Genomic DNA, 27,935 nt, shown 5'->3' with positions numbered 1-27,935 from the left:
TACAAATTTCTTTTATTCTCTTGCTTACTGGTGCACAACCTAGAAGCTTCTCAAAATGGGACAGTTAAGGACATATATATTGGAGCCCTGCTTCCCATGACGAAATTTTGGTGGTCACCCTACTCCCAAATCTTCCCTGCCCTCATCAGACACGCCTTTGAAGAGATAGCGAACAAGAGCGATTTGTTACCCGGATATAGACTGAACCTGGTCTTAAAGGATACACAGGTAAAAAGCAAGATCATTCCACTTACAGTCTATTTCTTTCAGACAGTCGCCTAAATTCATCTATCTATAAATCATTAGTCATATTAGTTATTAAAATTGCCTTTCATTAGTGACACGTTACACAGCAAGCTCTACATATCGATATTTTGTACGTTTGTATCATTGCAAGGCCGCCGTCGTATAAGTGAAATATTCTTGAGTTCGGCGTAAAACACCAATCAAATAAATAAATAAATAAATATCATTGCAAGGAGAATGCAGTTGTAATACTTTTTCTAATTCATAATGTTAATGTTAAAGCTTGCAGCAACCAGCAGTGGGTCGTGGGTTTCCCCTGGACTATGTCCGGTTTCCTTCCACCATAATCCTGGCCGCCGTCGTATAAGTGAAATATTCTTGCTCACGGCATAAAACACCAATCAAATAAATAAATAAATCATTGAATTTGGATGCCATAATTATTTAAGAACAAGTGGCACGCTGGAGAATGTGCCTGGAGAGTAATTGTTTTGCAACAGGCACATCAAAATGAGGTTAGAACAAACTCCACGCGGTAAATAGGCTACACTGTTTTTACTATAAATTTCCTATCAGCTCTAAAACCATACTGCCATGAGATCATATACTACAAGAGATAAAGTAAAATTAATTTATACAGGTTATATTGCAGCAAAAGAAAATGGACTACACTGTAAGAATTGAATGCAAGTTAACAGCCTGAGGCACCGTACATTATTACAGTAAATCATGTTGTAAATATTTTACAGCATTTCCCAGCGCAATTCTGCACGTATGTGGTGTAATTTTACTCCAGTCGTTGTGTGTTTACAGCATTGTCTGTAAAACTGTAGCGGTTTGACCATTTACAGTGCACTTTGATGTAAATGTAGACTGGTTTTCTTGGTAGATATGTAGATTTTGTTAATTTGCAATGGAGTTAACTGATTATTTACAATGTTATATGTGGAAATATGCAATTATTTTGGGTGTAAATATTAAACATCTTGTAAATCTACAGTGAAAGAACTGGTCACAAAATTGCCAGCACTTTTCGCTGTAAAATTACAATGACATTTGTTACAGTGTATAGTAACACCTTTGCATTACTTTTCTTTGATAGGATATTTCAGTATTTCAATTAACGATTAAAAGTCTATACCCGAGATATTTGGAGAAAGAATCCATATTTGCTAATCAAATCAGATTTTCCGTATTTACCAAGAATAGCTCAAATTATTTCCTTTAGTAAATGTCAGACTTGTGCCTGTACCGTTTTTAGTGGTAAAATGATTTGAAAGTTTGATAAAGTTACAACGCGACCTGTTATATAAATTTTTCGATTTTTAATACCGATTTTGAACGGTAACACCGTTGTTCAAGGTAATTATTTGAGTTACTGGATCCTGATCTGTATCTTGCCAAAATCTGTGGTGTAGCCTCTTTAATTCGCATATGATGTTGGCTTTATATGTAAATCTTTGAATAACACAAACACACAAAGTGACTCATCTATTTATTTATTCGCACCGTCTAACACCGTACTCAAGAATACACCTCACTTAGCCGCAACGCTGTTGTTGGGGCACAGATCTGTCTACTGTGTTATAGATGAAGCTTATTGTATGGAGTTTATTCTAATGAGAGCCTCTGTAAAAAGAAATTGAGGAACACCTTTGTTACCATGTTATACTGAATCGCGTGTTGTAATGGGGGAACGTAATAAGAAGAGGTGCATTCCTCTTATATCGACGGCGCTCAGATTCGTAGTTGGAGGAAACCGTAATGACTGCAGTAAGCGCACACCTTCTGACACTACTGTGTGCGATGGGTGATTTAAACAAAACAATGACTAACAATGCCAACAATCACTATTACGTTGAATGAAATTCAGACACATACACCCTAAAACAAGTGTTTTGATTTTAAACATATTTCCGTCACTGTTCGGAAATGCGTTTTAGTGTTTATTCATAAAAAGCAATGTTTAGCCAGTAACAAAACATGTCTTTATTGTAGTGACATGTGAAATATTTCCATAGTAATGTCTTGTATTTCACAATAAATGCAATAAACGTGACATGTTTACATGGTGAACATGTAGATTTACTGTATAGACATGGCACGAGCCAGTAAACACTTTTATATGTTTGTTTGCTTTTTACATATAATATAAATATGGGCATGCTTGCGTTCATTAAAAATATCCATCATATTACTGTGTAAACATGTGTATAGTAACTAAACATATTCTTGTTATGAATAAACACCAGACATGGGTTTAAGAACAAAACACCTGTTTTAGTGTGTATATGAGGAATACATGAGGCTGAGTGTGTCTATCACATGTAACACACTACAGTAACACCCCAAGGCATATAAGCAAGCATGCATTTATTTATTTATTCATTTATTTATTTATTTATTTCATTTATTTCATTTGAGTTTAACTTTCCTTCAGAGTATTTATCTTAGGTTTTACAGCTTAAAATCTCGTTGGTGAATTACCACTGTGCCAGTATTTATTTAAAACAAGGAAAACCAACGGCTTTAGGGTGATCAAACATCTGCTCATGTATAGTGACAATTCATTCTCATTACCGCAAGTCAGAAGACAATAAAATTGCAGATTATTCAAAATGCAGGTTTGGTTCAGCTTAAAATGAAAAGACAAATAATACTGCAATTATAGCCTTATCCTGAGGTTTTCAGGTTTTCATGGATTAAGAGACAATGTTGAGGCGGATATCCCTTTTGTGTAATAAAAAGTGTAATAATTCTATAAATAAGTAATGAGGTTTGCTAATTATTAAACATACCTTAGTTTATAGTTTACTTAATTTCACTCATTAAACTCGGCATGTTCCTTTCTGTTATTTTAGCTAAAATTTGTTTTACCATAAAATGCCCAGAATTTACGTTGTCAGGCAATATATTGACCTTGTTAATTAATAAATAACCATTTTAAACTGATCTGAAGTTTATACTCAAGTCTTAAGATCGCTTGATGATCCTAAGACCTGAACAATAGACACACGTGGGAAGGTCTGACAGCAGCCTGCGGATGGTCGTGGATTTCCGCCGGGCTCTGTCTGGTTTCCTTCCAAATATAATGCTGGCCGTCGTGGTATAAGTGAGTACGGCGTAAAACTCCAATGAAATAAATAAATAAGAATTATGGACGATCTGCATGCTGGTTTTAGGTGTATAACATCAGGGACCTTTGTGGCCGAGGAGGTTAACTATCCAGCGCGATTCAATGATCTAGGAGCCTCTCACCAATGTGGTCGCTGTGAGTCTCATGCTGGCTTGTGGAAGGTCTGACAACAACCTGCGGATGGACGTGGGTTTCCCCCGGCTCTGCTCCGTTTCTTCCTATCATAATGCTGACTGTCGTCGTATAAGTGAAATATTCTTGAGTACGGCGTAAAACTCCAATCAAATAAATACATAAATAAATAAATCATAACAGATCACATACTATCTACTGTCACAGGGTAAACCCGGCCTTGCCCTGAAGCGCTACCAGGAGATGGTGACGGAATATCCGCCGAAACTCGCCGTGCTTGGGCCGTGTAGCTCACCAGAAGCCCTCGTCATAGGTCAAGTGACTCATTACTTCAACATGGTGGAGGTGAGCACAATATCAGTACTACAACAGGGTAGAGGTGAAAAAAATATAAGTATCACAACAGGGTAGAGTGAGTGAGTGAATGCTTGGGGTTTAACATCGTACATAACAAATTTTCAGTCATTTCAGACGACGACAACAGGGTAGAAGTGAGGACAATTATGAGAATCACAACAGGGTGGAAGTGAGCACAATATTAGTACCGTAATAGGGCAGCAGTGAGCACGATATCAGTACTACAACAGGTTAGAAGTAAGCATAATATCAGTACCGCAATAGGGTAGAGGTGAGCACGATATCAGTACTACAACAGGGTAGAAGTCAGCACAATATCAGTACTGCAATACGGTAGAGGTGAGCAAGATATCAGTACTAAAACGGTGTGGAGGTGAGAAGAAATCTGTGTACTTTTTGATTCAACTCCTGTCCAGTGAGACGATAGAATAATATATTTAGGGTATGTGTGTAATTATAAAACTGCATTTGAAAAATGGCATTGTATGTATGCAGGTTGCAATAATTGAAGTTTTTCGCTGATATACCTAAGATAGGTTCCAATATCCTTACTTCCCCAGATGACATTTTTTCCACGCTCCTCAACTCTGGCGGACAGAGAGTCTTACCCCAGCGTGTTCCTGACAAATTTCCTCGAGGAAACTTTCAACCCACCAAGAATTGCTATGATGAAGAAGTTCGGCTGGAAGAAGGTCGCTACGCTCTCGATGGCTAGTGATCTGTTCACAGCAGTACGTTTATTTGACAATCAATAGCCCAAACTCCAATCATCCCATACGTTTCCTAAATGATTTGTATGATGTTTTAGGCTGTTCTCAAGAATATTTCACTTATACGTCGGCGGCCAGCATCATGATGGGAGAAAAGAGAGCAGAGTCTGTGTGAAAATCCACGACCATCTGCAGGTTGCTGCAGATCTTCTGACGTACGACTGGAGAGGATTATAAGATTTTTCTTAATTGTTCTTAATCAAGCAAAACCTCGTATTATCTGGCGTAACCTGACGTCCAGCGGACATTCCTGGAACAGAACTGAGTGGGTCTTTTCCTGTGACTTCATGCATGACGTCGCTAAGTACCTGACTTTTTCTCACATGTTCATCTTGACAAGCAGAGGTTTTAAAGGTAAATAAAACACTAATGTGAAGTATATGTCAGACCATTAAACACTGTTCACAAAAATAGTTCGATTCATTTTTATTTTAATATTTTTCAATCTAATAAAAAGCCTTCCTTTTTCTAACAATATTGGGACGAGGTTCGTAACATCATTTTGTGTCACTTAACACACAGAGACTATTACATTTCTTCATTAAAAATGCATATACTTATAAATTTATAAATATATTCCTTGAATGGTCCTTGAAAAAAATATGAATGGCACGTCACTGATACCCTCTGGTTCTCAAAAGGTCACCGTAGAATCTGTTGTTTTAAAACCATTTCACTCGGTTGGAAAATTTCTGAAAAAAAAAAGGTAAATCGAACTATTTTCTTGTACAGTTTTAAATGGTCTTTCATCTGGCGTGTACTTCATTTTAGTGGTTTCTGGGACTATAAGCACTCGAATTATGCCTGATGTAAGGCCTGCGTTGGAAAAGCAACCAAAGATTCCAACACAATAGTGACGCCATGACGTTTCTGAATTTTACTTGTTTCTTATTGGAATGATATGCGTTTCTATTGCCCCCTCCACAGGTAGGTTAAAAAGTGCTTGTGAAATCCACATTAAAGCTTGCAATGAAAATGGACTACGCGTAAGTCCAAACATTTTGAAAAGCTTATTTGCTGCGTTGAGTCTTTTAAAGTAAAAAAAAACTAAAATATGAAGTAAGGTTCATCATACAGACAATCGAAAACTGTGCGTGAAAATACTTTCATTTATTTTTTTTCAGATTTTTTGAAAGAGTATTGAAAGGCACTGAAATGTTTTAATACTATGGTGGGCTTTATGAGTCAAGCCGACGGGAACTAGAAACTCTGACGCCACATTACCTTTTTTTCCTGATGTTCAACAGAAGGAAGGAATTTTTGGGACATTATATCAGTAATCATTTACTGAAGGCAAAAAAAGTTATTCCAACATTCAGTGTCATGATTAGAGTTGGATAAACTTCGTATGACACCAGAGTTCCTAACCTATGATACTATCGTCCATAAAGCCCACCTTAGAATTCAAATGTCTGAGCGCCTTTAACTCGTTTCACAAAAAACCTAAAAAAAAGTGAATGTATATTTATGCATAGTTTTAAGTGATCTATTTAGTGATGCCTACTTCGATTTTTAGAGTTCTTTTCCTTTAAGAAAGGACATCCTTCAAGGAATGGTTTAGTGTTTTAATTAATCGTGAAATCAATTGTCGGAAGTTAATGTGGAAAATTTTATATTCACTACACGTGTGAGTGTATATCTTATCTGAAAAGTGTAATAATTGGTTTACTTTTTGTACACACTTCTCTCCCTGCAGGGAATTGATAACTTTCACACGCTGTTGGAAGAAAACAACTTCACGTTGTTGACGTCTGGTATCATTACAGACGTAACCCAAGTCACCGATCACATACAAAGATTGAAGGTAGGATAATTAGTCACATAATAGTCATTACCCTAGGATTCTGTCTTTCATCTTCGTTTTCCAAAAAGCGATTAATTTTAAAGTGAAAACAGGCCACACGACTTATCTCCCATGAAATTGAGTCTGACCTGTTGATGAAACAGAAGCCAATCAATGATAATTGCAATGTTTTTTCCACTATAGTTTGAAAGCTGGGCTTGAACAGTCTCTTCGTAAAGAAAGTCAAAGGTGGAGAAAACATAAAAATTACAAAAGTTCAAATGAAAGAGTGCGAAGCTTTAGTCGCAAATGTGGTCTTCAATACTTACCGATTTTTCTTTAAAGAGAAAAGGACACTTCAAGAAAAAAAAACATGTTTATGGTGGGTATTTGGGATCCACCATACAAAAATATTTTCAAACAGTATTAAAGACCGTATTTGCAAACAAGTTTTGACGCTGTTTCCTCTGATTTTGGTACAGTTTTTATGTTTTCTTGCCCTTTCATCGCTGCCGAATAATAAAGCTACGGCAAAGAATCCAGCTGTCGCGAGTTCATTTCCTACTTTAAGCCAGTGTGTTTTTCAAAACATTGCGGATGAGTTTATTCTTCCCAAAAACCGGACTGTGGCCGCAGGAAAAGCCTTAAAATATGGTGTTAAACATTAATGAAATAAATTTAATATTATAAATTTTATTGCAAAACCAAGCCAAAGAAATAAATCATAAAATAAACCTAGTAAGTATACATATGACTCACAAGTCATAAAAAGTATGATTTAAAAGTATACTCACAGTAACAAAGTGTCTAAGATTATGGTTAGAGCGGGACTTTGCGGCGTATTAAAGTGCGCGATTTCAAAACAAAAGGCACATGAGGCGCGATTCATTCTAAGTTTTTATCAGGGCTTTGGCCATAAAAATGCGTTCGACGACAATCATGCGCAGTTCGTTGAAGACCACTTGTTATTCAATTAACATGATGTGCAAGTCGCTAAGTCCAATGTGTAATGAAAAGTTTGGCAGTGAGTTGCCTGTGGTTAGTGGTTTACACAGAGTACTCCGCTTTGCCCACCTCTGAAATCAACGCCATTTTATATAAGCCCCAAAAAATGAGTATGACGTTGAACAACAACCAAATAGATAATTAAAGTAAAAGAAAACTAAAATATGAAGTAAGGTTCATCATACAGACAACTGAAGTCTATACGTACAAATACTTTCACTTATTTTTTCAGATTTTTTTAAAGTATTGAAAGTCTTTCAAGTATTTGAAAGCCATGTTGGGCTTTATGAGCCATACTGATGGTATCTAGGAACTCTGACTTCACATCACCTTTTTTGCCTGATGTTCACCAGAAAGAAGTGATTTTTTTTTACTTCAGTACTCTTTGACTCATGGGTAAAAAGAGTTATTGCAACATACAGTATCGTGATTAGAGTTGGAAGAAAACTTTCTTTGACGCCAGAATTCCTAACCTGGTCCATTAAGCGTTCAAACGTTTGAACGCCTTTAACTTTTTCACCAAAGTCTAAAACACTAAATGAAAGTATAGTTATGTATAGTTTTATGTGGTCTATGAAGTGATGCCTACTTCGATTTTTGGAGGTCTTTTTCTTTAAATACAGGATGGGTTCTATTTATGACATTGCAAAAAGAGTCATACGTTTTCCCAGCTGAGCTATTTGTGAGTTACTCAATAATTCCATTTTTGTCCATCTCTCTGCTTTTCCCGCGCTGACAGCACTATCGCGCTCGGATCATTGTCGGGTCATTCTATGGACACCATGCTCCTTACATATTCTGCGAGGTAAGCTATACGTTTTTTTATGACACCTGACATGCACGTATTTGTTACATACTCTATCACGTTATAAAATACTTTAAAAATGCGCAAGCTTAACACTGATTTATGTTAAATTGATTAAGAGTAATTACGTGACGTAACACTTTAAGGTGTCCGGTTTCACGTTTTACAGCATTTAAGTTATTGTCATTCGCGTTTTGAGAGTGTAGCAGAAATAGCCTATTGGTCGGCCTGGTGTTAGAGTACTTTGAGAAGGGTGTCGCGTCTGGTGTCTCCGGATTGGTTGTTCAATTGAGGTAGCACTATATTTATGTCGGTATTTAGGCGGGCGTGTGACAAGACGAAACTTTAGAAATATGGCTGAAATATTGTTAAGTGCTATAGCAATATTTCCAAGGATTTGGTTTTTTAATCTCTAGGCGAAAACAACATCAAAAAACCTTTCAGACGACAATTCAGAGTGAGGACTTTTCCTGGAAAATCCATTTTCCAATCCACGAAAGTCCTAAAAACGCTATGCTTTTCTGATTGACTTTAATCATTGAAATGTTGGCAAACTGGCATCAGTCTTCGATCTAATATTCCCTCTTATAAGTTAGAAACCTGTATTTGTCAACATCAAAACAGAATACGCGACAGGCGCTCAATCTTGGTTTCCCATTTTATTAGTATTATCCAGGATACGCATAAGGACTTTCCCCCCTGTAATAATAATAATGTAGTCGTCTTCTCCAGGCTTACCGCCAAGGCTTGTACGGCAGACATGTTGTCTGGATCCTGCCATGGGCGTACACATTTACTAACTGGGGGGTGTATGATGAGTCAGACCTCCACTGTTCACCAAGAGAGCTACAGGCCGTGGCCAACGGATTCTTCACTTTAGACAACAGTGTACTTGGCCACCTTAACATCACAACTGTGTCCGGACAGGTACGCAGTATTAATGCATGTCAATATCTAACTATCGATTAATATACATGAACGGGCATATATATATATATATATATATATATATATATATATATATATATATATATATATATATATATATATTTGTCATCACGGTGAATGAGGCATTTAATGTATTCTAATTATAGATTTCAGCTTGTCCGAAAGCATTTACATGTTTTTTTTTTTTTTTTTTTTTTTTTGATTGGTGTTTTACGCCGTACTCAAGAATATTTCACTTATACGACGGCGGTCAGCATTATGGTGGGTGGAAACCGGGCAGAGCCCGGGGGAAACCCACGACCATCCGCAGGTTGCTGGCAGACCTTCCCACTTACGGCCGGAGAGGAAGCCAGCATGAGCTGGACTTGAACTCACAGCGACCGCATTGGTGAGAGGCTCCTGGGTCATTACGATGCGCTAGCGCGCTAACCGACTGAGCCACGGAGGCCCCGCATTTACATGTAAATGCAGATATAGGCCGCAAGGGTAAAATATGATAAAGGACTTACAAAACAGAGAGTAATATGCGATGCGACGACAGTGCGATAGTTTGCAAATGGTCACACGTTACCGGTGAAAACCGGCTTCTTGTCAGTCTACTTCAGATAGGGTTTTATTCTAACTGTTCAGAAGAGCCAGAGTTGGATGTCGGCACGGAGAGAGCACCATACATATCATGGAAATGAGGACTGTGGCCTCTGCCAGAAGTCGTAATGTAATCAAAAGAATAACGACAATGATGTTGACAAAAACCGATACAGAAATTAATAATGATCATCATTAAAGAGAAGTGAAAAAAAGTCGAGGTATGGATGGATGCAAGCTTCAAAATTGTTAATGCAGCATTCGTAAATAAAAAGTAGAAATTGTTTTTAACCCTGTTCGAAAGTCGGTCGATTGAAAGTAGAAGAAAATTCTAACATGAAATAGAAGTCCGATGAAAAAATGCCATTTGAGTAATTGTAGACCTGTGATATCTAATACTTTGTATTTAACATCAATGCATTTAACATATAAAAATTCTACATCACAGAGAAAAGGCATGCAGAGACGGTAATGTGATGGTTGCTAAATGGTTACACGCAACTGATAAAAGTACGGCCTCTTGTTGTTGGTCTGATTTTACTCCCTATGTATTTAATATTGATCGGATATACTTTATTTGCGTGCTTTCTTTGCTCCTTAGAGGGATCATCTCTGTGTATTTTCCAGACCCCAGAGGAGTTTGATGAGTTTTCACGTGCTCTTGTGGGAGACAGATCTGTCAGGTCCAAAGCCATTTCGTTTGCTTATGACGCTGTGTGGGCCTTGGCGTTGGCTCTGAACAAGACTTCGACCATTTTAACTGGCGAAACGTCATTGACTGACTTTTCGTACAACAATACTAAAATATACGAAACGCTGAAAAGAGAACTGGGATCTATTCATTTTGAAGGCGTTTCGGTGAGTTTCAGAAAAATAATATTTTTTCATTGGATTGTTGGTCAGTTCTGTAAACAAATTTCTCACGGTGCGCAAGCTGTCATTGTTTTGGTTAGAGGAAAGCCTTGCAAGGCTTTGGTATACCACTACATGTATTACCGTGAAATACAGGACATTGAGTATCCGCAGCGTGTTGATTTTACCCTCTACTTGTTGTCTATGAATAAAGCGTCCAGCAATAACCGTGAATTTAAGATATATAAGTAGATTACAAATCTGAAGCAAGCATTTCTTGATTTCAGAAATCAGCAATTTCTCGTCAGATCGCGGAAAATATTACCTTAAGGAGCAAATGTGACCTTTATATAAGTAAACATAAAAAGAAGCATATATGTTTAATAGCAAAGTAAACAATGTCAGATTGAAAATACCGCTCAGTAACAATTTTAGTCTGTTTATAAATGGTTGTCAACTATGCATGGTTTACTCATGATGCCAACTGAGAATGGTTTATTTATTTATTTGATTGGTGTTTTACGCCGTACTCAAAAATATTTCACTTAGACGACGGCTGCCAGCAATGTGGTGGGAGGAAACCGGGCAGAACGCGCGGGAAACCCCCGGCCATCCGCAGGTTGTTGCCAGACCTTATCTCCGTACGGCCGGAGAGGAAATCACCATGAGCTGGACTTGAACTCACAGGGACAGCATTGGTGAAAGGCTTCTGGGCCATTGTGCCGTGCTGGCGCGTTAACCACCTCGACCAAGGAGGCCCCAAAAGAATGATTCATTCATGGTGACAATTAGCAATGGTTTAATCCTAGTGCCAACTAACAACGGTGTAATCACAGTGCCCACTGCTAATGATTTAAACCCATTGCCACTGAAGAAAGGTGTGCGACGTAAACGTAAAACTAGCATAATCTACCTTTTTGTTCTTATATAAATAGACCGAAGCATGAAAATAGACCGAGGGAAAAAAACTCCAAATCTGCCAGTGTGACATGACTTAATGCCTGTAGATGTTTTCTGTCCTTCTCTCCAGGGACCAGTTTCGTTCGATAGTGACGGTCGAAGGCTTGGACCCACCTACTTGTATCAAACCACAGGTAAGACAGACATGGATTTCCATATCCGATAATATTCATTTTTGTTGTCAGATGCAATCTTGAATAGATACTTTTGCGACTTCGGGCGCCTTCTATAAAAAGCTGTTGTACAAAATATGAGTTATTTATTGATTTCTCCCAGGGATGTGTTTTTTTTTTGTGCTTCTTGACTAACGTCAGTTACAAACCTGCTTAATCAACATTTCCCACCTCATAGACCGAGGGAAAAAACTTCCGGCCTAAGTCGTTTATCTCATTCATTCATGAGGCCTTTGTGGACATTATGGTTACGTTTTACATACACTTTGCAAGAGGGCAATGACCAATCCAGCTTGGACCCGAGTTTCCAAGTGAAACTCCAAGCGAGTTCAATCCTGATTGTATAACTTAAATGCCTTTGTTGACAAGCCAGGATTTAGTTCACTTTAGGTTTTTATGTGAATTTTTCTAAGATTTCAGCTCGCAACTATACTGGAGTCCAACTACAGTTCTAGGTTTTACAAAGGTTAATTTAAGACTCGCAAAATTTAGCTAACTGTGTGCCATTGGTGCTGATCACTAGGCGTTAACATGGATGTTGATCCGCCACGTGAGTTTGTTTATTCTGTAGCGAAGAAATACCGGTCATGTGCTCTCCAAAAAGCTATTTGGCTTACGTGGTTTCCAGTGAACCTCATGCAAGACCACCTGAACGGCCTGAATGGCCTAAGAGCTCAGAGATCGACTGCCACCAAGATGTCGAAAACTGTGAGGGCGCTGGGATGTCGTACATCTAGCAGGTGTCTGGCAGGTGCCGTCAGCATAGCGCGGACCGGGCCCCGATTGGTATACACAGTTGGTAGAGCGTCCGCTTTGGGAGCGGTAGATCCAGTCTCAGTCCTGGGTCGAGTCACACCTAAGACCGTAAAAGAGGGAGTTTTAACTTCCAAACTTGGCGTTCAGCATGACGGGGATAGTGCAAGGACTAATCGACCCGTATTAGTATAATGGCTCTGGTGGGGTGTCTTACTTGCCTTCGGTAAGGCGTCTCAGTGAAGCAGCACTAGACAAAAGAGAGGTGGAAATTAGTCCTGCATCAGGGAGGCACATTACATGCACTATAAGAACTCCTTCGTCGCCATATGACTAAAAAATTGTTAAGCACGACGTTAAACCCCAAGCATTTACTTACTCAGCATAGCGGGGTCAAATGAAGCCTCACTGCAAATGTGGGATAGGAACAGTTCTGCTAGAATGGTGATATGCATATCATTTCAGTATTCAGATTAACCTTCCTTCAAATTTGACTGGAGTTTTATCAGCATATTTTCAATTTCTATATCTTTTAGCTACTCATAATTTAATGTGTGCAGAAGATCTCCCAGTTTTGTTTTGGTTTATTTTTGTCAGATGGGGAAGCCAATGTCGTCGCCACATACTTTCCGGAAACCGACCAATTCGTGTGGCATGTGTCTCCGGACTCCCTTTGGTTAGGTAATAAACAATAGTGTTTCTGTGTGTGTGGAGATTTGTACTGTGAAGATGGGACATGGTACTTCGGCCTTGACTGTTTTATCAATATTATATATGCATATGGCTTTAAGGTTAACTCTGCATCTAACGTGTTATGAAAGCAAAAGGTTGTTAGCTTGTGGGCGAGGTCGTCCTGATCTAAAATATAACCCCTGAGCTTTTTATCACTGTCCTATGTGGAAATGTCATATGTGGACATTTCTTGTATTACAGAGGCTTACACAGTACCTTATGTTATTAATTCGGTTTTATGGAGTGCTAGACGGTGTCACGAAAACGGTGAAAGAAATTAAAGCGGCCAGTGAAAGCTTAAAAGCTGAAAGCGTTTGTCGAGTCGGTACATACTGTGTGTTTTAGCATATGCTTCATACACAGAAGCGACATGAACCTTGCAATCAATGGAAATATAACACAATAAAATTATGTGGACACCTTTTTTCCCATAAGCTGCCTGAGGCTAATACCATTATCTATCTAGCATAACGGGCAAGGGCATACCTGTAATACGCAGTAGGCTGTTATTGAAACGTCGCTCAAAAAGTAAATGGCAATGTAAATCGTTACCTTATAAATCTCAAATTGTGAATAAGAATAAATAAAGTTACCAGTCAGAAACAATCCGCGCACATTTTGCAGATTGATAGAAACGCCGTCACTGACTGTCGACGGACTGAAACCAGTCATGTTTGCTGTGCTGGACTCAAGGTTCTCCTCCCCCCCCCACCCCACCCCCCCAAAAGCTCTCGCCCCACACTACCACACACACCTGATCAACAGTTATATTTAACGAGCAGTAAAACATTACTCTTCCTGACGCTTAATGGGACGATTGTTCGTAGTTTTCGGGATTTACTACAGGACCGAGCAAACACAGGGATTGCTGAACAGCCACGTTTTGTCAATACTGACGGAGTGAATCAGACGTTATACCGCACTAGATAAGCTTGATCGTATTGGGTGTGATCAGGCAATTCCGGTACTGACCTGAAGCAGAAGTTTACCTCAGGCAGAAGCAGAAGTTTGCCTGAGGCTTCATGAAGCAAATTCTTCACGCTTGTGGATAACACATTCCAGCGGCCTGGTCCCTGTGCTTTGTTCTTATTTATATGATTATTACCTGTGATGAAAACACAGCATTTTGAGTAATTTTAGACCAGTGGCAAGTAATAAATTAGATGTAATTATCATTCAGTGCAATTGTTGTTTACGTAATTCTGCATAAGCCGTGGAGCCGTTATAGTGTCTACAATTTAACAGCTAACATAAACAGCTGGAATAAGACTGGGCCTTAACCAATTTCCCTAGAAATGGGGTTTGAAGAAAACAAAACGTTGAAAGACCATTAAACCCTGACCAGCGAATTAATTCGATTTTTGCTTGCTGAAAAAAAACAAAGTAAATCAAACTATATTCATGCACAGTGTTTAATGGTCTTTTATCTGACATTTACTGCACTTTGTTGTTTCCTTTGCCATTAGAATAACTAAATCTGGTTTGACTTTAGGTTTGTCTTCTTATAAGACAAAAGTATGAATTAGATCACTGCACTTTTTTAAATTTTAGGTTGGAAAAAGTTTTCGCTTTTTATACGTAAAAAAACACACCTTACTTCTGCGCCATCTTGGGGACAATTTCCATCGATGAACAAAGAATCCCTTTAAATCTATGATTAGAGAAGTATCCGGATATTAATTGAAGATGCCTTATTTAGAACAGACATATAGCATAAAGCCTTTGATACATGTATGTCTGAATGCAAACAGTAAAATTAAGACCACAAAGATTACTGTCATTATCTATCGTAATGAGTAACTGCATCACCTAAGTAAATTGTGAGTTCTGAATATATTTATATGAGTATCACATAACCTGGAAAGCACATGGCTTTAACTATGAATATGTTCTCTCTGTCATGATTTCCGGGCAGGGGTGGAAGGGTAGTTATTTGGGGTGGCGAATTTCCACAGGACAGTTAATTTTACATGAGCTTATCGATTTTCCTTATTATTTTTCAAATAAAATTTGTCAACTTCAACCCCAAAACATTCAAATATGTCAACATTTGGTCGGTCTCATACCGTTACACGCAGTTTGCATTTTTGTCTACAACATATCGAAAACCCCATCAGCATGACCGCCGTATTTAGCTGTTGCTTTTGGAAGCGAAGTGATATTCTGATATATTTTAACTACGTGCCAAATAACAGTGGGAAAATTTATAGTGTGTCAACAGCTGTGTCTGTGTGCCAGGGTGATACACAAATATGAATGTCGCCTTATACGAGCATGTAGGTCAGCCTTTGGAACGTCATCAAACTCTCAGCATACCGAAAAAAGTTATCACTGACCAGTGCTCACGTAACCAAAGCCCGCTTATTGAATGCGCAAGCAGCACTCCTTTGCTTCATTTACGTTAACTTGTTTGTTATCCAGTCCACGCCCCTGTGTAATGCGCTGACAAGAATTTCATATTATTTTTTATTTATTTCATTGGTGTTTTACGCTGTACTCAAGAATATTTCACTTATACGACGACAGCCAGCATTATGGTGGGAGGAAACCGGCAGAGCCCGGGGGAAACCCACGACCATCCGCAGGTTGCTGCGGAACCTTCCCATTTACGACCGGAGAGGAAGCCAGCATGAGCTGGACTTGAACTCACAGCGACCGCATTGGTGAGAGACTCCTGGGTCATTACGCTGTGCTAGCGCGCTAACCAACTGAGCCACGGAAGCCCCGCGAATTTCATATTAATTTATATGTGTGCAAATTGTTAGAACACACAACATGACAAATGTCTTGGGCCTTTTTTTCAGTTGTAAGCAATTGATGTTTGCTTCTTTTCTGGTAATGTAAAATGATGATGTTTTCTATCCACTCCAGTTCACATCGAATTTAAATGGGTCAAATCATCGCCTAACACGCATTGGCCCTTTCTTAGCAACTAATGACGTCAAATAAATTGTGGCTAACATCACGGTATTTTTGTGCTTAATTCTAGTAAAGTCGTGGTAAAAAAGGAACTGGTAAGTGTTCTTCTATCTAAAAAGTTATTTGTACGGTTAGAATTAAACCTCGAATAAGGTAAATTGATGAGGGACCGGGCTTCATGGGTTACGTGTGACCATTTACAATTATCACACTGCTGTTAAAGCTCTGTTTTTGCCCATCATAACCAACGACGTCTATCTGACAATGTTGCACACTTCCGTTGGAGTACATGTTCTCCAACTGCGAATATGTAACATATAGCCTCGTTCAATCAGCATCTTGTTGTATCCGACTTCCCTGTACGTGTAGATGCGCTTTGCCCTGGGTTGTGAAGGCTTCGGACAATGTATTTACCGCTCACAGGTAAGTGATACAGAACGTCAATATACGTAGACAGGCGTGCTTACAGTTACATGCGGCGGAGTTTTCAGTCTGAAGTGCTCTTATGTAAATAACGGGGAATATTGGTTTGAATTGTTCTTATGGACAAGCGCGTTGCACCTTGTATATGCAGTTATGTGGGTCATTGTAATGACCGTAAACTGTGGATTCCTATTGTTACCATGCGACCAGTCATTACAAATGTATATGTACGCGGTGTGCTGGCTATTGAGTGAGCAAATATATACTGACAGTGAAAATATTGTCCTGACTTCGACCGGAAACTTACAGTTATGATTGGAGTGCAATTATAGAAACGTTAACACACACAGTCACAATATAATGGTCTATTTTAGCCGGTGTATAGGATAGAAAAAAATAAGCCAAGTGAAGAATAATAATTGCTAGAAACTTCTACAATAGTCATGCGGAATGCATGAATCTTTAGCCTCGTGAATGCGACAGTGAAACTCATGACATAGGTTAACGTCTAATCAATCAATAAATCAATCAGTCGGTCGATTATTCAATTAATCAGTAAGTCAGTCATTTAATAGCGCAGTCATCTTATGATTAAACTAGTGCACCTGTATCAATAATTAAATTTATTAATGTCCGCTTAAAGCTGTCGGTAAATATGTCAGTCAGATTCTATCATGAACCAGCCATTTACTAAAACCGGTTAAGCCATCTATTCATAAATTTCAAAAATCATAAATTCATCGTTCCAACCAATCAATAAGGAAATTCTTTTGTCGCCAAACAATCACATCCAAAGGACACGTTTACATTATAGTCAATCAATATATCAATTTATCATTCAACCATCATTTTAAACAGAATTTATCAATCAACAGGTCAATGAATTCATAAATTCATCGTTCCGGCCGCTCAATCAATTATTTGTCTTGTCGCCAGAGGGTAACACTCCTTTGGACACGTTTACATTCTAATCAATTAATATATGAATGCATCACTCAAACAGTCATTTAATAGAATTAATCAGTCAATTAATTCATAAACTCTTCGTTCCAACCAATCAATAATTTATGTTTTCGTCAGACGGCCACACCCCTAAGGACAAGTTTACCTACATGGAGTGGTACCCACGACTGAGCAAAGCCGCTGTAGCCCTGATCGTCGTCTTCAACACTGCTGGCGTCATCTGTGCCATTCTATGCCTAGGATTTAACATTGCTTTCCGCACCCGACGGTAAGTTGTGTGGTGATTTAACATCGCTGTCGGCACTCGACTGTAAATTGTGCGGTGATTTAACATTGCTTTCAGCACCCGACTGTAAGTTGTGCGGTGATTTAGCATTGCTTTCAGCACCCGACTGTAGGTTGTGTGGTGATTTAACATTGCTTTCCTTACCTAACTGTAACATGTGCGATGATTTAAAAAAGCTTTCCGCACCAAACTGTAAGTTGTGCTGTGATTTAACATTGCTTCAACGGTAAGTAATTGAGCGTTGTCATTTACGTGAAACGAAATATATGACCTCTACAAAATCTTTTTTTATATATTTGCGAGCATTTTTTTTTCTACAATATTTTTCAATTTCTGACTTATTTCCCAATTTAATAGCTTGATAATTGTCTACTTGAATTTTACACTGAAAGTATTGTGTACATAGCTATAGAAATTCGTGTTTACTATACTACATAGGGTGGTAATTGGATGTGGTGCATATTTTCCCCTACATTGATACTATAATCCAGTTGTATTGTTTTGTCAATATTGTTACCTGTATAATAACACTACGATAAACATCAATTTTCATTATTATTTACGAAATACTTTAGATTCACTTAAGCAAGTGTCAGGTTTTTAATTGTGTCGAGTATCCATATTTGGTTTGTCTTCCTGTAAATAGATTTTCCACACATTTACTCTTGTTTTAATTGCTTTGTTAAATTACTCGCTGGTGAACGTTTGTCAAACGTAGTTTTTAGAAATGTCCAAACCAATAGCACTGGCAGCGCATGTCATCGTGAAACAATGACTGTCTAGCGCAGGAGGTGTATGAATGCTTTGAGCTTTACACTTCGCACATAGATGTAGTAATTTTTCAGTCATGTGACGACACGGAGTCACTAGTTTTGTGTACATATACATGTACTGTGTCTTCTTGTGGCAGGGCCGCCAAAGTGCTACTGCCACTGAAGTATCACTACCGCCGGAGACACTCCCCCTAATCACATTAAACACCTTTGGTTAGAAGTTGAACTGTGACTTCAAACTAGAATAGATAAACTAACAGCTAATTAAAGGTCTCTATTATACCAAGGCCGTGTCCACCAGTGCTGTTTCCTTGTTTTAATCTCTCTTTGGTATGACCAGGCCTGGAGGAGGTGTTTAATAGCTTTATGTTTAAATATGTTTCGTACATACGCTGGCATCTTAACAAACATTTTCACATTCTCTAATCGTTGAGTAGACAAATGTCGTTCAACCATCGGAAAAACAAACAACGTCACGTTTTCAGAAGAACTATATAAGCCGAAACTCAAATAATTGCGCCACTTGAACTAGCCTGACAGGTAAAATACCAGCGTTCAGGTCTAAGGGGGCTTGTGCTTGTCCTATCCACATTGATTTACTAAACTGACGGGACAGCTGACAGAAGAACCATTAACTTCCCCTATCCAACGGTTGCATTAATTTTGCAGGGCAATAAAGATGTCAAGTCCAAACATCAACAACCTAATTATACTGGGCTCTATCGTCATGTACGTTACGGTTTATCTGAACTCCGCCGAACTGTGGGACCGTCCACCGGACAACACCTCAAATCTCTGCATGGTAAGTGTTTACATGAATCTCGCCGAATTTGGGGACCGTCCCCCGGACTAAACCTCAAATGCATGATAGTTGCTTCTCTGAATGCTGCCAAACTGTGCAACAGTGCCCAGAACATAGTCCTTACAGCGCATGCATCGCAGTATACACTCCCTTTACTTCACTGCCACAACTACACAAGTTTGACCCATGGAACACGTGTGACACACGTGAGATTGTTGAGTTTTTGCCTAACCGCTAATGCGTTTGCTCTTAGCTATAATCAGCATTTTCAATAACATATTGCTTTTCGTTGTGCATACTCTAGATGAAGAAAATGTGTCAAGTATGGATTAGCGTTTTTGCTTTTCTGACTTCATCTCCGGCCTCTTCATTGTTACTACGTGATCTTCGCGTAGTTTAAGATTTCAAGCAAAATTTGTAGCTTTAACCATCGGCACATGCCCTTGTAAGGGGTATGTACCCAGACGACACATCCAACTTACATGAACACCTCCGAGCTGTTCGACAGTACAGTTTTCGAACTACACACCCAAGCTGTGCAGAAGAAGAGTACCTGACTTCCGCCGACCTGTGGGAAGGTTTAATCATGATGAAGATTATTGCCGATTATTGTTTGTTTTCGACTCAACGTGCTTCTTCCCACGGTTATGTAAATAGCAACATGCTTCACTCAATCAATCAAGGTGATAATTTTAACAGAAAGTCTGTTGTCCGAGTAATGCTAGAATGTATACTATTTTTATAACATAATACTGTGTTATATTCAGCAGCGTATTCTGTCAGTCTTAATAGAATCTTTATTTATTTATTTTTTTGATTGGTGTTTTACGCCGTACTCAAGAATATGTCACTTATACGACGGCGACCAGCATTGTGGTGGGAGGAAACTGGGCACAGCCCGGGGGAAACCCAGGACCATCCGCGGGTTGCTGCAAGACCGTCCCACTTACGACCGGAGAGGAAGCCAGCATGATCTGGACTTGAACTCACAGCGACCGCATTGGTGAGAGGCTCCTGGGTCACTACGCTGCGCTATCGCGCTAACTGACTGAGCCACGGAGGCCCCAAATAGAATCTTTATGTTGGATTATTAGAATATGTGTGTTATATTTAAGAGAATCTGTTGCAACAGCAGAATACATTCTAGCATCACTCAGATAACAGACTTTCTGTTAAAGTTAGCAGATTAATTTTTTGGCTGTTCAAGGGTTTGTCTATTGCCAAAGTTTATGCAGGCTGACGTTTCTTTTTAGGCACGTGTTTGGGTTACTTCCCTTGGATTTACCTTGTCGTTTGGTGCGCTGTTCTCAAAAACATGGCGGGTGCATATTCTCTTCCGAAATACTCGACTAAAGCGAAAGGTATATTTTTCAAGAGTTCAAGCTGTAGTCGCTGCTCTGGTTTTTCTCTCCGTAATGTAGTCTTTTATGTTAACTATTAGACTGTAAATTATGGGCTTCGTAAAAATAAAGAAGTCTCTACACACCACGCCTTTGTCATGTTAATTCATCGTTTCACTAACGTGTGTGCTTGCAGACGGTACGTGACGAGAGGCTGTTCGGCTTGGTGGGGCTGCTGTTGTTAATAGACCTTGTTATACTTATACCCTGGCAAGTTGTCCATCCCTTGACAGAGAAGCACCTTAAACATGCTGAACAGGTAAAAACTTCATTTAACTTTCCTAGACAGGTATGGGCAAAACTTCCATTCAATTATATTGATCTGTTGTACCATGTATCGAATTTATTGTGGCCGGAGTTATCTTTGAAAATATACTTTCAAGGTCATTTTATGTTGTTGGTTTTTTTTATTACCCCTTTTCTCACCTTTTTGACATGCGTGACACAGTGCGCGCATGTGAAAGTTTGCTGTCTGTCTGTGGATAAAATATTTAATACACCATAGGATTCGTGTATGGCTTCTGCTGGTAAATGTAACTTTCGAAAAAACAATACCATCCATTGCAAGGTAATACTTTTCCTGCGTACATGTAAACGTTTACTACTTTCAGCTGTGGGTCTTCTATAATCGCTTAGTACTTATGTTTATTTATTTATTTGATTGGTGGATACGCCGTACTCATGAAAATTTCCCTTATGCGACGGCGGCAAACATTATAGTGGGAGGAAACCGGCCATGAACCAGTTGAATGTGTTACTGTTTCTTTTTGCGCTTTTGTGAAAATTTGTTTACTTAGTTATTTAATGTTTACCACCGTACTCAAGGATATTTCACATCTACGACGGTGGTTAGCACTATGACCATCCGCAGATTGCTGTCAGACCTTCCCACATACGACCTGAGATAATTTAAACCAATCAGTCGACATGTCCGTAACCCATGGGTAAATGTGAAAAAGAAAAAAATATAACCTTAATTAAGTGCAATCAGATAGTTTGAAAATTTGAGAGCATTTAATTTAAATAAGAAAACAATGCTACTATTGTATTTTTTAAGTTTGCCTTTTGTTAAAATTCGTACAATTGCTGTTTTCTCCACAGGAGCAATCCGGCGGTGACGTCATCGTAATGGAAATGTACATTGTGTGCGTTAGTCCTTACCAGACCTACTGGTTAGCCGCCGCCTATGTCTACAAAGGGCTTCTCCTCATATTCGGGACGTTCCTGGCTTGGGAGACACGAAAAGTCTCCATCCCCGTCCTCAATGATTCACGGCTGATAGGCTTCTGTGTGTACAACGTTGTGGTGATTTGTGCCTTCGCAGTTCCCGTAAATCACGTGCTAAGCGACACCCAATCAACGCTCCGCCTTTGTTATCACCTCGGCATTCACCATCTTCTGCACCACGCTGGTTTTGTGCATTGTATTTGTTCCCAAGGTAGTCAAACTGTCTATGATTGTTACATATAAGAGTATATAAATGAATATTTATTATGTCTGTCCAAAAGCAACGTTAATTGATTTTTATAACCCTTTCCAACACGTTTATGAAGAAAATGCTTTATGGTTACTGATTAACGTCCGAAGGTGTGGGTTTGATTTATTTATTTATTTATTTATTTATTTATTTATTTAGTTGATTGGTATTTTACGCCTTACTTAAGAATATATTCACTAATACTACGGCATCCGACGAGGCCCTGGGGAATCCACGACCATCAGCAGGTTGTTGTCAGACCTTCCCACCTATGACCGGAGAGGAAGCCAGAATGAGCTGGACTTGAATTCGGAGCGACCATAATGGTGAGAGACTTTTGGGTCATTGCGCTATCATGCTAACCACCTCTGCCTCGGAGACTCCCATATCGGTTTTGTTTCTGGCAAAATAATTTCTTACAAAGAAAATTTTTCAATTGTTTATTTTCCTTCACACGCACAGGTGTTGTAGTTTATTTTCATATTTTGTATTTGTTTGTATTTTTTATGATGAGTACAGGAAATCAGTGTGCCAGGGGTAAAACTCCATTTTTACCATGTGTTTATAAGCCTCCTGATTTAAGGCGTTAATCGAAGCCTCTGTTTACCTTATTTAATTAGTGATTTTGTGTCGTTTTAGAATCTTTTATATTGTATATTACCAGTCGTCACTAACTTTAACTGAATTCAAAGAGTAATGCCGGGTTTACGACCTTTAGTTTTGACACTTCCGGGATATACTTCATGGAATGCGAAATCCTGATTGTCAATGTGAATTTAGTTCAAAATGATCGGACTGACACGTGAACACGAGTCTCTCCGATAACATACCAATATCACTCTGTAAAGCGTGATTTCGCCTTACATGACTGATACGCCATACAACCGTTTCCTGTTCAGACCCGGTTCACAATATCAGACCATTTTTACACGTAACACTTTTCATGACAACACGGCTGTTTTTAATTTTCTAGGTGTTACGAAGAAACGAGCAAGCAGGTAAAGTGTTCATGACAACAGAGGGCGGTGTGCGGCCGCGAGAAACGGCCAGAGATTTGACAGTAAGTAGTCCACCGTCCACTGCTGGAAGGTATTCCAGCAAAGTTGCTCCGGAAGCTGGACAAGGTAAGGATTATTCATGATTCCAGGAAATTTATTTATAGCCTTCTCTTGTAGAGAGTTAAAAATTGTGTGGGTTTTAAATATTTCGGGATGTTAATGTTTCACGCTACTTCATAAGTTCAATAAATTGCTTTGGTTACTAGTGTTTTCCTAAACTCTCAACGTCACGTATTTTTAAAAAAAAACCCACTGCATAGCTGAGTGAGTCAACTACGATAATCGCTTAGTTTTGCTTAAGCCAAGAATAAACTGAAGAGGTTTCGTGAAAGGGGACCCCGCTAAGTGGAGGTAGGAATTTACCTCTATCCTGCAATGACAATAATACTTGGTTTATTTTTACTGTCGTCTGTTTATAAATGTCTAAAGGAACAAGAAAATGTTCATTGTGCATATTTACTAAAATTTCACAAAGTTCTTCCGAGCGTACAGCATTTCCGCAAAGTTGTTTTTGAACAGCTTTCGTTTATTTTTTTTACAGCAAACACAGAGACCAAAATATTCAACATACCTTCATTTGATGTAGCTAAGCGCTCCGCTGACTTTAATTTAAAGGTAAGTTGAGGGAAAATTAATGTCTTTAACTATGTAGTGTCCAAATGAAAGCAAACGCTCTTTGCCTAAAACATAACCTTCAAGTGTGTGCGTGTGTGTATGTGTGTGGGGTGTGTGTGTGTGGGGGGGGGGGGGCTACCTTACGACCAGTTTATATTTCTTACGCAGATAAGCAGATATATACCAATACATAAACGGATATCCCTATGTTACTTATTGATGTCTCATTGCCATTGAACGCCGTATTCTGAAAATTTCACTGATATGACGGCCGTCGGGTATATGAGTGATGGAGGAAACAGGAGTACTAGGATCGAGGCCCCAGGTTCCAGTTGTTCGACAGTGTATTAGCAGTTAAGCCCGGTATTAAATTTAGTGTGGACTCAAATGTCATTAGTTTTTTATTAGGCTGCTATTAAGCCTGGCTTATCTCTTAATACACTGCTGAACAAAAGCCTTAGGGATCACAAAGCAGTCTTGAACTGAAAGCCAGACTTATTCTTCACTTGTGGCTTACCAGGTATTTGTACTTAAATGCTAATTTTCAACAGTCATGAAAGTTGTAAGTCCTGGGGCATTTAGGACACCCGCGCCCTTCGTTAAGTACCTAACATATACCCTGTTTTAAAACCGCAGCCGAACTTTCATTTATGAAAGTCTCCATTATATGCGATGACATTTTTCTTGACTTTTAGACGCAACAAACTTGTTGAACGAATCAGTTTTGTTCTCTGTAAACGATCGTGCGGACAAGCCATGTCATTATTCCCCATAGGATTCCATTGGTCCGCTTCCACTGGTCGAGAGACGGTCACATTAAATTTTAGCCAAACATGATGTACAACGATCACGCGCCCAAAGAATACAACGTCACGCTCATAATATATTATCCCACGAGGCACTGTCCAACGATCTCGTGCCAATATCCAACGATCACGTGTGTTTATTCCAGGGCAGTTTTCTCCCTTAATTAGCTTTCCGACGTGTACGTGTTCGTAAACAAATTGTTTACGGCTACAGCTCCGTTATCGTCGTACAAATCCGGCGTTTTAAACACAGCTGGAAAGGTACACTGTTTTTTCCGTATAATAAAACATATGGTACATGATGTGGGATTGGATATGAGGAATTGTCAGCTCTCTACACGTGATATTCAACTTGGACTTCGCCCTTATTGAATATCACTTCTTGCCAGCTGACAATTCCTCATATCCTATCCCACAGTATCCGCTATCTGTATAATGTTTGCCATTTTCGCTTAGATTCATTTCATAGTACCTGAACAATGGAATAAAACGGATATTAAATTAAGCTAAATTAGAAGTAAAGCGCGACCACTTTTGCATTAATTGCATCTGGCGGGTTGGTATTTTAGGTCTTCCTCATATTCTTTTTTTATTTGATTGGTGTTTTACGCCGTACTCAAAAATATTTCACTTATACAACGACGGTCAGCATTATGGGAGGAAAGCGAGTGGAGCCCAGTGGAGACCCACGACCATCCGCAGGTTGTTGACAGACCTTCCTTCGTACAGCTGGGGAGGAAGGCAGCTTGAGCTGTACTTGAACGCACAACGACCGCACTGGTGGGAGGCTGCTGGAACATTGCGCCGTACCTGCGTGTTACTCCACTCGGCCACGGAGGCCCCATGATTTCCTTTAAATGGCAGTAGTAAGTAAAGTATTACACTATAAGTACTGACTATAGCAGACAAGCCCCCTATATATAGCATATACATCATTTCATTTGCTGGCAAGTGTCAGTTGAAATGCGCCTGTACAACTCACACTCGCTATAATAGATTAAAGAACGGCTGCGCATTCCAACGATGAACATTTGCACAAAATCACAATAAATCCGACTTCACGTTTCAAATATTTCAATGCGTTTAATGTGGCTAAAATATTGTTTTACAGTGCAGATAGTTTAGTTTTTAAAGGTATGTCAGAAGCCGATGAGTTCATTTCCTGTTCTCTTTCTTTAAAGAACGCAGTTTGAAAATGAGCCAATTCGGTACCCATATGAATGGAAACATTCTGCATGGGTCTAGGACAGAAAAAGCATCAAAGAATACATGAAACGTTTGGGTTTCTCCTCAATGCGATGGATATGATTTGGCCTAACATATGAAAGTACAAAAAAGACTTCTAAGCTTTCTTCTTAGAACTCAAAATAAATTACTCCGGAATTTTGGTAAGCTGCCTTGGCGATGTCAATGGTGATAGAAAAGCAAGCTCTTTTAGGTCTAGGGACCTCCGTGGCTCAGTCGGTTAGCGCGATAGCGCAGCGTAATGACCCAGGAGCCTCCCACCAATGCGGTCGCTGTGAGTTCAAGTCCAGCTCATGCTGGCTTCCTCTCCGGCCGTAAGTGGGAAGGTCTGTCAGCAACCCGCGGATGGTCGTGGGTTTCCCCCGGGCTGTGCCCAGTTTCCACCCACCATAATGCTGGCCGCCGTCGTATAAGTGACATATTCTTGAGTACGGCGTAAAACACCAATCCAAAAAAAAAAAAAAATCTTTTAGGTCTATAGAAGAATTATATAACTCGGTGTTCAACATTATGCTCCACTCGACCTAGCCTGTCGTGTAAAAAGACGACTTAAGCGTCTGTATAATTAGATTTTTGATTCACTTCTCATTTTTGGCGTATCTTGCTTTATTTTCCTTATCATACATTTCGTCTTATAGTACCTTTTCATGTATTCTTTAAACATTTCTGTGTCGAGTTTCGCATCAAGTTTTTAGGGTTAGACAGATTTATTATCCATGTCACAAACAGAGGGCTATAGTTTCTTGTGAAATCAGGGATTGTGCATATCCATCGTGTGCCTCGTGTCTGGCAGTTGCCAGAAGTCATGCTTATACTTCATGCGATATTTATCTCTTAAGAGATTGTTTTCTGTTTGTTGTAACAGATACCAGTGGAACCTGATCTCAGAACTGAGGCTATCAGCTGATTGCTGACATCATAACAAATGAATCTTCACAAGTTGACATCAAATGTTTCCGGCAGTAAGCCTTATCGTTCTCCCGCTTATTTATCGCATTCTACTAGACTAACGACATTGCTAGGTTTCTCATCGATAAAGGAAAGAAAACACTATTGATGACAAAAAAATCTGTTTTAAGGTTTCAGTTCATCGTATTCGTGATTTTATACGATTCTTGTGCAAGCGAGTAGCTTTTCTGTAAAAACAGCACTAATACACGTCACCATATCAATGGCGTCAGTGTGGTCAATATATCCTGGTCAATGGCGCCCAGTGTGGTCACCATATCCAGGGCAAAGGCGCCCAATGTTGTCACCATATCCGGGTCAGTGGCGTCCAGTGTTGTCACTATATCCAGGTCAATGGCGTCCAGTGTTGCAAAGAGTGGCTTAATGATAATCCAACTATTTATATTTCTTTTGTCTGTGTTGTGTGCTGAGTAGAAAAAAAAAACATATTTGATCCTGGTTGTTACGTATCACTTATTTATATTGGGGTGTCCTCTAATGAATTTATGATGTCAATTGAAAGCCGTCAGTCAATGCAGCTAGCCTGCAAGATACGTTTAAAACTGTTGGGAGGGAATTTATCAAATTTGATTACCAACATATGTAATTATGAAAACCTCAATTACTGCTTGTTCCTTGGCCTTGTTTTAACTATTTGGCTTGGTTACTGTTTGTCAGCAGGACATCTCCTCGACTACTTTTAATCAAACTTATTTCCACGCTTTCACATGGAGACCATAACAACTCAGTAGAACTTGTTGACCTTAGTTGCTTTTGTTATTTTGATTTGTTACTGCTTGTGGATAGGGTATCCCCTGAGCTACTTGGCGAAACTGAATCCTATTTTGGATGGAAACTGTCTTATGCTGGTATTAATTCGTATTATTTTGATGGTTGTACGTCCGTTTCTTGATCGTCTTTTAACAATTCTGATACACCAGATTGTTTAAACTAACTACATACACGTCTAGGGATATTGTGGG

At 39.1% G+C, this 27,935-nt stretch overlaps 1 protein-coding gene across 1 annotated transcript; it reads left to right on the top strand.

Annotated features, from left to right (window-relative positions):
* Nucleotides 1-96: 96 nt before the first annotated feature.
* On the top strand, nt 97-26,911 carry LOC135478088 (gamma-aminobutyric acid type B receptor subunit 1-like). Its single transcript, XM_064758359.1, is given in 18 exon segments — nt 97-228; nt 3,722-3,859; nt 4,432-4,602; nt 6,338-6,445; nt 8,169-8,234; nt 8,967-9,161; nt 10,395-10,625; nt 11,650-11,713; nt 13,103-13,186; nt 17,660-17,810; nt 19,271-19,403; nt 20,657-20,764; nt 20,940-21,062; nt 21,905-22,171; nt 22,173-22,241; nt 23,254-23,404; nt 23,880-23,953; nt 26,870-26,911. Coding segments are annotated over 18 exon segments (2,307 nt in total).
* Nucleotides 26,912-27,935: the final 1,024 nt, after the last annotated feature.

This window comes from Liolophura sinensis, chromosome 11, assembly GCF_032854445.1.
Source record: "Liolophura sinensis isolate JHLJ2023 chromosome 11, CUHK_Ljap_v2, whole genome shotgun sequence".
Lineage (NCBI taxonomy): Eukaryota > Metazoa > Mollusca > Polyplacophora > Chitonida > Chitonidae > Liolophura > Liolophura sinensis.
This window is presented reverse-complemented; position numbering and strand designations above follow the sequence as displayed.